Here is a 15,511-nt window from a genome sequence, read left to right as displayed (position 1 = left end):
CAAGTTATCGGCTATCGGCCTGAAAGTTCACAGATTATCGGTATCGGCTCTAAAAAATCAATATCGGTCGATCCCTAGTTCCCTTAACTAGATTTCATCACCAAAAGTACACTGTTGTCAACTCATATTGTGACTATTCTCACACACCCTCCTCAGTAATATTCCCAAAACAATTTCTAATTACTACTCCTAATAATTCAATACCTGCTCTGATGTTTTATAAAAGGCTACGGATGCATTGACAAGCTTGAGACGGTCTTCCATTTTTAACATCAACTGTTGCCAGTGAGAGGCTACTTTTTCAGCGCAGTCTCGGATCATATCCATGTCATAATGGTTCGCTTGCAACATGGCTTCTGCCTTCTGCTGTACTTGAAGGGCACTCTGATGAGTTTTCTGAATATAAATAAATATAAACTTAGTTAATGAGAGTGGCATATTAAAAAAAAAAAAAAAGGTATGCCAGCGATTTCCACTGACTGTATGCACATGCATCAATACGATCAGTGAATAACTATTATATTTAGTGTTTAACACAAGAAAGACAATGCACAGCCAAGAAATCACCAGCAAATAGCATTATGAAAAGTTATACCTCCTTGAAGTTTTATGGCAAGCTCATACAATATATTGTGTATGCACACATAATAGGCACTAAAACTGATGTATTAATCCAATGGCCAGCTCAAACATATTTTTGACTGCACACTGCTAGGAACTATCAAAGTGAACAAAAGGCTATACATATCAGTTGAATAAACAACTCTTTGCCATCAGCATAGAAGAATATGCGGCAAATGTTATATTAGCAGTAAATGTAATCTTTACATTACATGTAACCGTCACTGGGCAATAATTAAATATCTAATGTGACAGTATGTCATTTTCATATAATAAAATGTTCATTACTGCACAAAGCCATTGCCATCTAAAGTGTGCTTTCATATACAGAGGAAAAAATGTAGTGAACACATGAAGTAGAAAACAGTATTGTAATACTAAAAAACCTACAAAGAATACAGTTTAGTACTTTTTTTTTGTTTGTTTTCCCCCCAGGAAGGATACCTCTGGGTTTCAGTAATTTTCATCTATATCCTGGGGTATAAATATTACCTAAATCCCCCTCTTCCCCCAAAAAAAAAACTCAAAGGAAAAAAGGCAGTACTGCAATTTGGAAAATATATATTCCCCGATTGTACAGTTGGTGATCAGCTGTACAACCAGATTCAATTTGATTACTGTGAAAAAAATTAATGACTGACAAATAGAAAGCATTCGCTCGCCTGCATTTCTTAGACAAATACAATTTAAAATAAAGTAGCCTCAGAATCTTGTAACCTGCTTGTCTATCAGTGTACAAATTGTTCATAGTTATTCTTGAAAAAATTGCAGTTTAGAATGTAACGAAGCTTCAAGTCTAGCTGAAAAAACACATTTATATTTATTGCATAACCCATTCGTACATTCCATCAGCAATCATAGAATTATCACGCAATTCACTAGATAACCTTGCAGATAAAAAGAAAGCCTATGTATCCTTATTAAAGTTTGCTACTGTGTCAATTATATTTTTCACATTCTCATTTGAGAGTACTGTAATTAGTATAAAGTTAAATACATACTATACAATATAATCCCTGCTTACCTCTATAGCATGCTGGAACTGCTCATGTTCCCGCTGAAGCTGTTCTGCCTCTTGCAGAGAACTAGCTGTGATGAGTCCAGCATTTAGCATAGATTCCCCATTGCGGATCCAACCTAGCACCTTGGAAAAGATACACAAATGATAAGGGTCAGAAACTCTACCCCTCAAATCAGGCACAGTGAACTAGACACCTCCTTCATATCACATAAATAAATTAAACTACGTTCTCAGAAGTGCCTCTTTCAGTTAGTTTCAATGTACATTTAATATGGTCAGTGACTGCACAAATGGGTATCAAATGCATGTCTACTCCAAACATAGATCAGAGAGCTGGATACAAACTGATAAGTAGACAAATAATATTAAGAGACACGTCATTACCAAAATACAAAAAGTAACTATTAAGTAGATCTACCCCCATTGAAAATACACATGCATGTAATTATTTCTGTGTCTGTCCAATCAAAGACTTCCCAATGCAGCACAATGAAAAGTAATTGCAATGCAAGTTTTTAGGGAAATTGCCTAGTGGTGGGGTTGGGGTGTAACAAGGTTAATTTATAAAAATGCCAATTTCTATTGAAGCCTGTACTTTTTGTAATGGAAAAAAAAAAACGGGACACACTTCACATGTAAAGCACTTCAGCAAGTTACACTGCTTACATCATAACATATCTGCCATATATAGCATACTTTATATGTTAAAATGTGTATTCTTCGTTGTTACAAATTATCAATGACATGTAAACTCATTCTTCCTGAGATGAGATTTTTAACATTAAACAAATGTAACTGCAAGTTAATTTTAACTTTGTAAATTGGATTATGCAGGTCACAGGTGTAGGTCGTCTTTCAGTATCCATTCATACCTGTTTCACTTCTGCCTGCAGGTGGCGCAGCTGCACACACTGCTCAAGATGTTTGCGATGCTGTTCGGCTGCCAGGTCAAGCTCCTGCTGTTTCTCGTGAAGGAACTCGAGCAAATCTTGAACTCGTGTGGCCATATCTACATCTCTGTCACAAAGCAGTTCAACTCCTGGGCACAGAGGACATACAAGACACAGATTATATTGTAAAACAAGTCCACTGTAAAATCCTGTTCACTTTACAGAAACAAATACTTTAAAGAAGAAAGATGCAGAACCGCACACTAATACTTGGCATCTATCTAATTATGCTTTCAAACACTTTGGAATACAGCACACCTTACAATTTAAAAAAAAAAAAAAAAAGAGTTTTTTTTTATACCATATACTGAATTGGTATACACTTTTTTTTTACGTTACACTGAAATTGAAGATCACAATGTTTAAACCACATTAAATAATAACTGTCCTTGGAAACTAATTACGATCTACCCCATTTTGGGTAGCACTTACTGCCTTGTTGGTCTAATTTTATTTTTCTGAAAGAGAATCACTGAGGACAAATCTCAATTACAAAACTGCTCATGAAGACCTAGTGGCTTTATTGAAATGTATGGATTCTTATTTAAAAAAAAAAAAAAAAAAGTTGAAGTGGTGTTTATTGAGAATTAATTTGTAGGTGTCCTTTAAACAGTGACATACTATAGAATGTACCAAACTGTTTATTTGGCCACTCCTAATGTTCCTGCTATATCTATGATGGATTTGTATTTGTTTATTTTTACGGCCTAAAGATGGCCCGTTTCACTTGCCTTGAGAGCTCCTTCGACTGCATGTTGTGTGTTCACAGCAACAGCTCCCGAAGGCAAATGGCACACCTGGAATCAACCCATTTTATCTGATTTATTGATGAAGAAATAATAACGGAATATACCACAACTGTGCATGATACAGCTTTTGAGTCAATTGTCCAAATACTTTTGGTTTCTTGAAAAAGAACCCTTTCTCCAATTTGGATGTGAGTAGCATCAAATTAAAGCTGCACTTTAAGCCAATATCCAATATTTAACCCCTTAAGGACTGAGCCAATTGTACAAGTTGTGATCAAAACAAAACATGGAATTTGCGCTATATATGGTTCAACCATAATTCCCCTATTTCATATTAAAGGGACACTGTAGGCACCCAGAACATTTCAGCTCATTGAAGTGGTCTGGGTGCAAACTCCCATCACCCTTAACTCAGCAGTGGTAATTTTTGCAGTTTTTACAAACTCCAATAATTACCTTGCAGGATTAACTTCCCCTCTAGAGGCGGTCTACCAGACAGCCACTAGAGGGACTTCCGGAATTGAAACAGACTTTTGGTCCGTTATCTGCTCTGCATGAGGACCTCCAGCGTCAGATATTCCCCAGAGGAAAGCATTGAATAATGCTTTCCTATGGGGAGATCCTAATGCGGGTGCGGCCATTGGCACGCTTGCGCATTAGGTCTCCCCAGCCAGCGGAGCGTGAGCGAAACTGAGCCAGAGCCAAGGGAGGGGACTTTGACAGGGAATCTATAGTGCCAGGGAAACGACCCCAGGATTCCATAGCTACCGTTATGCATTGCCTCTTGTATTTTTAATGTTCTGTTCCCCGGCGAAGTTGTTTATATGTAGCCATGGGAACGACCTCTGATGACGTCACGACGCCGGACGCAGCGTAATGACGCATCCCGGGTCAATTGATGGCTCGTGGGGGATCCGGTGGTCTCAGACGTGGTGCTACTACACTTTGGGGTAAGTGATTATTATAAAGTCCTTGGATTGCTATCTTTTTGCAATATATATATATTTTATATAAAGTATACAGATCATTGCCCTCGCTTATTAACTAAACAGTGATTTCAAATCGTAAAAAGTACTACTTAAAAACACCTCACCTAGGTAAATCTCATAAGAGCAAGCATTAGGCTGCTAGAGTAGGACCTGCCAAGAATGGGGTACTTTGATGCAGTTGGCAGGCTTATGCAATGTATGATCATATAATGTAACCAAACCCCTATTATTATTTTTTACCTAGGTGAGGTGTTTTTAAGTAGTACTTTTTACGATTTGAAATCACTGTTTAGTTAATAAGCGAGTGCACTGATCTGTATACTTTGTATTTTGGTCTCAGTAGCACCCTGTAATAAATCCATGAATAAATGCATGTTTAGGTGAGTGCAGCCCTCCTGACCTTGTATATATTTTATATATATATATATATATATATATATATATACACACACACACACACACACACACACACATTTATATACACAAAAACACACTTATTTATAATCTATTGTAAAATAATTAAAGCATTTAATATATTTTACATATATAATGCATATATATGATTTCATTATAAGTGTTCTTTGAGATATATGCATATGTATCACAAAGGAATCACAATAATCTCATGTCACTCTTCCTTTAAATCCTCCTTCCAAACTGCCCTCAGGAATGAAAGCTCTTTTTGCAGTGTTACTAAATCCACTGCTGTGCACAACATTTTCATCTCTTGTTCCCTAGACTTACTAGCCTTAACTGAAACATTGCTCCTCTCCCTCTGACACCGCTACCCCTGCCTCTCTATCCTTTGGTGGTCTTCTATTTTCCCACAACCCAAGACACTCTGAAAACAAAGGTGGTGGTGTAGGGTTTTTGCTCACCTCACTGTTCCTTCAAACCTCTACCAACACCCCCTTCCCTCTCTTTCTCCTCACTTTAATTTCATTCAATTCGCCTTTTCAAACCCATCTCTGCTAACATTGCTAACAACACCTCTTCCTTGACCACTTTGCGGCTTGGCTTCCCTACTTCCTCTCCTCTAATATTCCATCCCTAATACTTGGTGACTTCAACATTCTCATTAACCTACCCTTGTCCTCAGCAGCCTCAAAACTACTTTCAATGACCCCTGCCCTTGGGCTATCGCAGTGGGCTTTGTCCCCCACCCATGTAGCTGGCAATATCCTTGATCTTATTTTCTCTTATGAACGTACAATCTCTAATCTCTGCAACACTCCATTTCCTCTCTCAGATCACCACCTCTTATAATTTGCTCTCAATAGCCCCCTACCCAAACATCCTCAACCTAACCCCCATCAACTAAGAAGAAATCTGAATTATATTGACCTCCAGCAGCTTTCAGCTAATATTGATTCCAAACTTCTATCCATCCCTACTTTCTCATCTCCTCATATAACACTACCCTCACCTCTGCCCTTGACGCTGCAGCCCCGCTCCAAATATGTACCTTAAGGAGAACACACCCCAAGCCATGGCCCATTAAATTAACACGCTACCTGCAGAGATACTCGAGGAAGTCACACTTCCACCACTACAAATTCATGTTACGTTCATACATCACAGCCCTTGCCCTTCCTAAACAATCATACTTTTCCTCCCTCATTAGCTCATCGGGATCGCCGGTCCACGTAAGTGTAGGACGGCAGGACGGCTTGGCGTACTATGCCGCCCTCCGGCATTTAGGCTCACCCATTCAAGAACGGCATAGTACACCCGCCGTCCTTAAGGGTTTAACCGTAACTTGAATTTATTTTGGTGAACATTAGAAAAACCAATACTTGCGTCCGTTTCCAAATATTTCCAGGTCTAAATAAGTCCACTAAAGGGATAGGAGGAGGGTTGTTTAATAACGCTGCATAAATATCATGCATACAAAGAAAAAAAACAAAGCTTAGGTACAGAAGTTCTGTTTGTCCAAGTTTGTTTTATATGTTGACTTTCGCAGTAGTCTTGGCCTTGCCAGTCTGTACCCACTATACATTCTGGTTGGTTATATATGAAATTGAAATGCCCACAATGAGTGTAGTGGTCAACTTATCGTTTTCAAATATAAGCCCCTGTTTTTATATGTCAATATCAAGGCAGTAAATATCATGCAAAAACAAGGACAAAAACGGGATAAGGCATATTGTTGTGTCTTCATATTGACAAATTAAGTAAAGGTGAAATACATTTATTTTTGTAATTAATATATTATTAGGCATTAAAGAGCAAGGTATAGAAAAAACAATTAAGGCTGTTCCATTTAACTACAAAAAAGGGGTCAAGACAGACATATGTCAGATAATGGGACACTCTCTGGTCTTCCCAGTTTATGTTTTCTTACCACTGCTCCACCATGATAATCTAGTGCAGACACTGGAATTCAACTGGGACTTGCAACTAAGCTCCCAGAAAGTGTGTTTTGTTTCATTCTCAGCTTTCCACAAGAAGTAATGGCACAAAACCAGTAAACTTTAGTGTAGCAATTGAGGAAGAGATATAGTATATATTGCCAAATATACACCACTAGTCATGGTATAGAATATTTCAGAAAAAAACCTAATAATACTAGCTCATAAAAATCAATGGCGGAAATGTAACTAAAGCAGAAGCGGCCACAAGTCACCCAAATTATTCAAGCCTACTAAAGAGATGTTACCTGATGTCTGAACTTCGTTGACATATTGTAGCAGCTCTTGTCCTTGGTGAATGACATCAAATGTCAGGTTGTTCATAGTAAGGGCTTTGTCAGCATGATGCTGTAGCCTTTGTTCTGCAAGTGTAAGATCCTCTGTATCAAAGTCATTCATTTGCTGAGAGAGTTCATCATTCCAAGACTCCAGGTCTGAAATGATCTGAACAAGCAAGCAGAAATGTAGAGAATTATTCATGCAATCTTTGATCAGACAAAAGGCAATATAAAAATTATGTTGCAAATTCAGTAGGGCAGTGTTAACAAATAAGAGCAGAGTTGAACTACAAAAACCCAATATAAAATTAGATTTCAATATCTATCACAAACAGCTAATGAAGTGGCCAACACACGTGGCATATAAAAACAAAGAAATAAACAAAGATCTCATGTTTTACAAATATATACCGGTAATATCCAAAATGTTTATTAAACAGTAAATTGATTTAAAAAAAAAAAAAAAAAATTGAAACCTTTAGTACAAAATATATGATAAAAAAAAAAAAAAATGTCTAATCATCCAATATAACTATCTATATTGATGGATAGATAAATAGCTATTATCTATCCCTTCACATACCTTAGAGAGGTGATTTTATATGCTTATATTGTATAGCACAGTTGGGTACTAAGCCACATTTCCCCTACTTATTTAACCTCTTAAGGCAGGGCTTGACAAATTTGTTTGGAATATAGAAGCCAGCTAAAGAAAAGTTAGGAGGCAGTCATTTTCAACGAGAAACTGCAATTCTTAAAGGGACACTATAGTCACTAGTTACATTGCTGCTTAGTAACACCTCTGGTGACAGTCACTCAGATGGCCGCTAGAGAGTCCTGGGTCACTGCTGCACCACATGGAGCACCCAGGTTCAGTGTCTCCAAGCTCTGCATTGAGGTGCTGAATGTTCCTTATAGAGATTAATGTAATGCCTCTCTATGAGGAGATGTGGATTGGTACATTTGTTGAACATGCACAAAATCCTCCCAATGTCTCAGTAACATCTCAGCCATGGCGAAACTGGCACGGCGTGGGAAAATGGGAAGAAAGGTGAGTAAAAAAACACCTTCCTCATGCGATCGGAGGGGGCAGGTTCCAAAAAGCACAAAACACACACTGACAGGCTGTGTCTCACACACACCGAAAGGTTCACACACACACACACACACACCGAAAGGTTCACACACACACACACACACACCGAAAGGTTCACACACACACACACACACACACACCGAAAGGTTCACACACACACACACACACCGAAAGGTTCACACACACACACACACACACACCGAAAGGTTCTCACACACACACACACACCGACAGGCTCTCTCTCTCACACACACCCCGACAGGCTCTCTCTCACACACACACACACCGACAGGCTCTCTCTCACACACACACACACACCGACAGGCTCTCTCTCTCACACACACCCCGACAGGCTCTCTCTCTCACACACACCCCGACAGGCTCTCTCTCTCACACACACCCCGACAGGCTCTCTCTCTCACACACACCCCGACAGGCTCTCTCTCTCACACACACCCCGACAGGCTCTCTCTCTCACACACACCCCGACAGGCTCTCTCTCACACACACACCCCGACAGGCTCTCTCTCACACACACACCCCGACAGGCTCTCTCTCACACACACACACCCCGACAGGCTCTCTCTCACACACACACACCCCGACAGGCTCTCTCTCACACACACACACCCCGACAGGCTCTCTCTCACACACACACACCCCGACAGGCTCTCTCTCACACACACACACCCCGACAGGCTCTCTCTCACACACACACCCCGACAGGCTCTCTCTCACACACACACCCCGACAGGCTCTCTCTCACACACACACCCCGACAGGCTCTCTCTTACACACACACCCCGACAGGCTCTCTCTCACACACACACCCCGACAGGCTCTCTCTCACACACACCCCCCGACAGGCTCTCTCTCACACACACCCCCCGACAGGCTCTCTCTCACACACACCCCCCGACAGGCTCTCTCTCACACACACCCCCCGACAGGCTCTCTCTCACACACACCCCCCGACAGGCTCTCTCTCACACACACCCCCCGACAGGCTCTCTCTCACACACACCCCCCGACAGGCTCTCTCTCACACACACCCCCCGACAGGCTCTCTCTCACACACACCCCCCGACAGGCTCTCTCTCACACACACCCCCCGACAGGCTCTCTCTCACACACACACCCCGACAGGCTCTCTCTCACACACACACCCCGACAGGCTCTCTCTCACACACACACCCCGACAGGCTCTCTCTCACACACACACCCCGACAGGCTCTCTCTCACACACACACCCCGACAGGCTCTCTCTCACACACACACCCCGACAGGCTCTCTCTCACACACACACCCCGACAGGCTCTCTCTCACACACACACCCCGACAGGCTCTCTCTCACACACACACCCACCCCGACAGGCTCTCTCTCACACACACACCCACCCCGACAGGCTCTCTCTCACACACACACCCCGACAGGCTCTCTCTCACACACACACCCCGACAGGCTCTCTCTCACACACACACCCCGACAGGCTCTCTCTCACACACACACCCCGACAGGCTCTCTCTCACACACACACCCCGACAGGCTCTCTCACACACACACACCCCGACAGGCTCTCTCACACACACACACCCCGACAGGCTCTCTCACACACACACACCCCGACAGGCTCTCTCTCACACACACACCCCCCGACAGGCTCTCTCTCACACACACCCCCCGACAGGCTCTCTCTCACACACACACCCCCCGACAGGCTCTCTCTCACACACACACCCCCCGACAGGCTCTCTCTCACACACACCCCCCGACAGGCTCTCTCTCACACACACCCCCCGACAGGCTCTCTCTCACACACACCCCCCGACAGGCTCTCTCTCACACACACCCCCCGACAGGCTCTCTCTCACACACACCCCCCGACAGGCTCTCTCTCACACACACCCCCCGACAGGCTCTCTCTCACACACACACCCCGACAGGCTCTCTCTCACACACACACCCCGACAGGCTCTCTCTCACACACACACCCCGACAGGCTCTCTCTCACACACACACACCCCGACAGGCTCTCTCTCACACACACACCCCGACAGGCTCTCTCTCACACACACACCCCGACAGGCTCTCTCTCACACACACACCCCGACAGGCTCTCTCTCACACACACACCCCGACAGGCTCTCTCTCACACACACACCCCGACAGGCTCTCTCTCACACACACACCCCGACAGGCTCTCTCTCACACACACACCCCGACAGGCTCTCTCTCACACACACACCCCGACAGGCTCTCTCTCACACACACACCCCGACAGGCTCTCTCTCACACACACACCCCGACAGGCTCTCTCTCACACACACCCCGACAGGCTCTCACACACACCCCGACAGGCTCTCACACACACCCCGACAGGCTCTCACACACACCCCGACAGGCTCTCACACACACCCCGACAGGCTCTCACACACACCCCGACAGGCTCTCACACACACCCCGACAGGCTCTCACACACACCCAGACAGGCTCTCACACACACCCCAACAGGCTCTCACACACACCCCGACAGGCTCTCACACACACCCAGACAGGCTCTCACACACACCGACAGGCTCTCACACACACACCGACAGGCTCTCACACACACACCGACAGGCTCTCACACACACACCGACAGGCTCTCACACACACACCGACAGGCTCTCACACACACACTCAAACACACATACAGACACTGACAGGCTCTCTCACAAACACACACACACTGACAGACTCACACAGGCTTACATACACACATTTTTGTTTTAATTGAAATCCACTCAGCCTCCCTACCATTGGGAGAGCGGAGTGGGTCTTTCCTGGGGTCCAGGAGGGCTGCTCTCTTCCTGTATGCGAAGGAGCAGTACTCTGCCTGTAGCTCCTCTCTGATCCCTCACGCTCTGCAATGATGCCGGGGACGGAATGACGTCATATTCTGGTTCCCGACATCATTAGACAGCGCGAGGGAGAAGAGAGTACTGCTCCTTCGCGCGCCACCCGGCAACGCACAATGGTCCCGCGGGCGCCCCCCACCAATATTCCCCATGACGGCCGTCGTCAAAGCTCCCTCCCACACTAATTAGAGAGCTGGCAAATCCAAGACGCCAGGTCGAAATTTCTAGTCGCCGTGGCGATCTGGCGCCTGGGATTTGTCGAGCCCTGCCTTAAGGAGTGAGCCAAATGTACAAGTTTTGATCAAAATAAAACGTAAACAAAACTTGGCATTTGACTATATATCTGTTAAACCGTAATTCACCTCTTTCATATTAAGTGCACCCCACACATATATAATTTTATTCAGGAGAAACAGGGCTTTCATTTAACATAAAATATTAAGCTATAAAACATAATTTAATATGAATAAAATATAATAACATGTGAGAAATTAAGAAATGTTTTTTTTTTAGTTCTGCATGACATTTTAACTGTGAATGTCATATTACCGTTTGTTTTTACTGCAATAAAGGACACATTTGAATTCAGCGATGTCTCACATGTAAAACAATACCCCTATGTACAGGTTTTATTGTTTTTTTGGGAAGTTACAGGGTCAAATATAGCATGTTACATTTTTCCGTTTTTTTCACATTGAAATTCGCCAGATTGGTTACATTGCCTTTGAGACCATATGGTAGCCCAAGAATAAGAATTACCACCATTATGGCATACCATTTGCAGACAACCCAAGGTATTGCAAATGGGGTCCAGTCTTTTTTAGTAGCCACTTAGTCACAAACACTGGCCAAAGTTAGCATTCATATTTGTTTGTGTGTGAAAAATGCAAAAAACTAATTTGTACGCCAATTTTGGTCAGTGTTTGTGACTAAGTGGCTACTAAAGAAGACTGGACACACCTCATATGCAATACCCTGGGTTGTCTACTTTTGCAAATGGTATAACATCATGGGGGTAATTCTCATTCCTGGGCTACCATACGGTCTCAAAGTTATATATATATGTGTGTGTGTCAAGTAAGCCCTACATTTTTAGTAAATACCAGTAGTAATTGCAACAAATGTGATATAAAATTACACCTTTCACACACTTTGTAGGTTTTACATTTGTAAAGTTAAAGGGCTACTCCAACCACCACTTCGTATGTGTTGTGTCACTGCACATAGAGATATTTGTAACTGTGTGCTGGAGCCTAGTTGCACCCCAGCACATGACATTGGTAGCCCTGAACTCATAGAAACATAGAATGTGACGGCAGATAAGAACCATTCGGCCCATCTAGTCTGCCCAATTTTCTAAATACTTTCATTAGTCCCTGGCCTTATCTTATAGTTAGGATAGCCTTATGCCTATCCCACGCATGCTTAAACTCATTTACTGTGTTAACCTCTACCACTTCAGCTGGAAGGCTATTCCATGCATCCACTACCCTCTCAGTAAAGTAATACTTCCTGATAGTATTTTTAAACCTTTGTCCCTCTAATTTAAGACTATGTCCTTTGGCAGCCAATATCAATTATTTGCATAAAATATGTTGGTCATCAGCATGCATTGCATGCTGCTGATAGACATGATAATCTACCCCTTGTAAAGGGAAGATGGCTATCCCCTCCCACATTGCATTTTTTTCGCTGCATTTTGTGTGCTTTGTTTTGTTTTGTTTGTTTGGTAAATGTTTTTATTGAGTTTTTATATTTTCGTAATTCAAGTCAACAGTGCAAGAAATTGGGACTCGCAGGTTTGCTCAGTGCGACAACACACAAATAATATTGGTTACGGTAGCTGTAGACTCGCAGGTCTGGTATCGTAATGGTACATTGAGGGACTCGCAGGTCCCGTGACACGGGGTCAGGCTTGTGACATACTTTCAGTGGAGCAGTGTGCTATACATCAGTCAGTACGTTTCTACATTTTTGGGGTGCTGCACACCCCTCCCGGGTGTAGTTCGAGTGCAAATTAAAGTGGTTTCAAATGGTTCATGGTACTGGGGGTGTTTTTTTGCTGTTCCATGCGGATGGGCTTGCAAGCCCCTTAACTGTTGTTGGACTGGCAGGTCCAGGTCACCCTATTGTGGGTGCGTTTTCGCTTGCCCCGCCAGCATGGGTGTCACATCCTCTCTTTGTGCCCCTTGGGCGGGGGTGCTTTGGTGGGTCTCAGTGTTGGTTGACAGTCTTGTCTGCTTGCTCTATCGCCACCCCTCTGCTTATGTGCGTCCCACCCCGGCGGAGGCGTCTGGGTGGTCCGGGCAGGTGTCGGGCGATTGTGCGGGGTGTGGGTAGTGTTGGGAGGGCGTGGGAGGGAATGGGTCTGTCGGTCGCGGACGTCTTGTCAGTAGTCAAGTTTGTTGGCAAAATCAGTCTTTGCTGTGGTTAGGATTCAGTGGGTCCACATCTCACCGTATGCTGTGGGGGTGTGGGTGGTGTGCATCGTTAGTTCCTCTATCTCTCCGAGGTTCTCCATCTGTGAGAACCATGTCTGTAGGGATGGGGTTATGGGTTGTTTCCAGTATTGGGGGAGGACCTGCTTGGCTACGTTCAATATCCGAATGGTCATGGATTTTTTATATTTAGATCTGGGGTCGGTCGTATGGTGTAGGCAGGGCCGGCGCTACCTGTTAGGCGGACTAGGCAGCCGCCTAGGGCGCCCCCTGGGAAGGGGCGCCGCCAGGAGCGCCGGCCCCCCTCATGCTGCAGCCGCCCGAGCGCTCTGCAGAGAGCCTTAGGCGGCTGCAGCTTTGCCCGGGCTGGTGCGTCCATGAGGGCGCACCGCCCGGGCGCAGCCAGGAGGTAAGGGCTCAGTGCTCCCTCCTGTCGCTCCCTCCTGTCACTCCCTCACTGTAGCGTGGCCAAGCTCTGTATGGTCCGGCCGGGTACAGGGAGCATCTGTCTCCTGTACCCGGCCGGACTAACAGGAAGTGAACACTGAGTGTGCACTTCCTGTTAGTCCGGCCGGGTACAGGAAACAAAAGCTCCCTGTACCCGGCCGGACCATACAGAGGGGAAGAAAGAAACAGGGAGGGAGGGAGGGGGAAGAAAAAAACAGGGAGGGAGGAAGGGAGGGTAAAGAAAGAAATAGGGAGGGAGGGAGGGAGGGAGGGGAAAGAAAGAAACAGGGAGTGAGTGAGGGAGGGAGGGGAAAGAAAGAAACAGGGAGGGAGGGAGGGAGGGGAAAGAAAGAAACAGGGAGGGAGGGAGGGAGGGAGGGGAAAGAAAGAAACAGGGAGGGAGGGAGGGAGGGGAAAGAAAGAAACAGGGAGAGAGGGAGGGAGAGAGGGAGGGAGGGAGGGGAAAAAAAGAAACAGGGAGAGAGGGAGGGAGGGAGGGGAAAAAAAGAAACAGGGAGGGAGGGAGGGGAAAGAAAAACAGGGAGGGAGGGAGGGAGGGAGGGGAAAGAAAAACAGGGAGGGAGGGAGGGAGGGGAAAGAAAAACAGGGAGGGAGGGGGAAGCAAGAAACAGGGAGGGAGGGAGGGGGAAGCAAGAAACAGGGAGGGAGGGAGGGGGAAGCAAGAAACAGGGAGGGAGGGGGAAGCAAGAAACAGGGAGGGAGGGAGGGGGAAGCAAGAAACAGGGAGGGAGGGAGGGGGAAGCAAGAAACAGGGAGGGAGGGAGGGAGGGAGGGGAAAGAAAGAAACAGGGAGGGAGGGAGGGAGGGGAAAGAAAGAAACAGGGAGGGAGGGAGGGAGGGGAAAGAAAGAAACAGGGAGGGAGGGAGGGAGGGAGGGGAAAGAAAGAAACAGGGAGGGAGGGAGGGAGGGGAAAGAAAGAAACAGGGAGAGAGGGAGGGAGAGAGGGAGGGAGGGAGGGGAAAAAAAGAAACAGGGAGAGAGGGAGGGAGGGAGGGGAAAAAAAGAAACAGGGAGGGAGGGAGGGGAAAGAAAAACAGGGAGGGAGGGAGGGAGGGAGGGGAAAGAAAAACAGGGAGGGAGGGAGGGAGGGGAAAGAAAAACAGGGAGGGAGGGGGAAGCAAGAAACAGGGAGGGAGGGAGGGGGAAGCAAGAAACAGGGAGGGAGGGGGAAGCAAGAAACAGGGAGGGAGGGAGGGGGAAGCAAGAAACAGGGAGGGAGGGAGGGGGAAGCAAGAAACAGGGAGGGAGGGAGGGGGAAGCAAGAAACAGGGAGGGAGGGAGGGAGGGGGAAGCAAGAAACAGGGAGGGAGGGAGGGAGGGGGAAGCAAGAAACAGGGAGGGAGGGAGGGGGAAGAAAAAAACAGGGAGGGAGGAAGGGAGGGTAAAGAAAGAAATAGGGAGGGAGGGAGGGAGGGTAAAGAAAGAAACAGGGAGTGAGTGAGGGAGGGAGGGGAAAGAAAGAAACAGGGAGGGAGGGAGGGAGGGGAAAGAAAGAAACAGGGAGGGAGGGAGGGAGGGAGGGGAAAGAAAGAAACAGGGAGGGAGGGAGGGAGGGGAAAGAAAGAAACAGGGAGAGAGGGAGGGAGAGAGA

General features: G+C 45.6%; 1 protein-coding gene across 4 annotated transcripts in view; it reads right to left on the bottom strand.

The window, feature by feature from the left end:
• The window catches only part of TRIO (trio Rho guanine nucleotide exchange factor), a 297,012-nt gene that overhangs the window by 137,049 nt on the left and 144,452 nt on the right, over positions 1 to 15,511 (bottom strand). For all 4 annotated transcript variants that reach the window (XM_063451950.1, XM_063451954.1, XM_063451955.1 and 1 more), the window contains exons 14-17: positions 6,990 to 7,185; positions 2,515 to 2,681; positions 1,646 to 1,765; positions 205 to 396 (exon numbers count right to left, since the gene is read on the bottom strand). In XM_063451950.1, coding sequence (XP_063308020.1) covers positions 205 to 396; positions 1,646 to 1,765; positions 2,515 to 2,681; positions 6,990 to 7,185 — 675 coding nt within the window. The remainder of the gene's footprint in view (positions 1 to 204; positions 397 to 1,645; positions 1,766 to 2,514; positions 2,682 to 6,989; positions 7,186 to 15,511) is intronic.

Source organism: Pelobates fuscus, chromosome 4 (genome assembly GCF_036172605.1).
Source record: "Pelobates fuscus isolate aPelFus1 chromosome 4, aPelFus1.pri, whole genome shotgun sequence".
In the NCBI taxonomy this organism is placed as follows: domain Eukaryota; kingdom Metazoa; phylum Chordata; class Amphibia; order Anura; family Pelobatidae; genus Pelobates; species Pelobates fuscus.
This window is presented reverse-complemented; position numbering and strand designations above follow the sequence as displayed.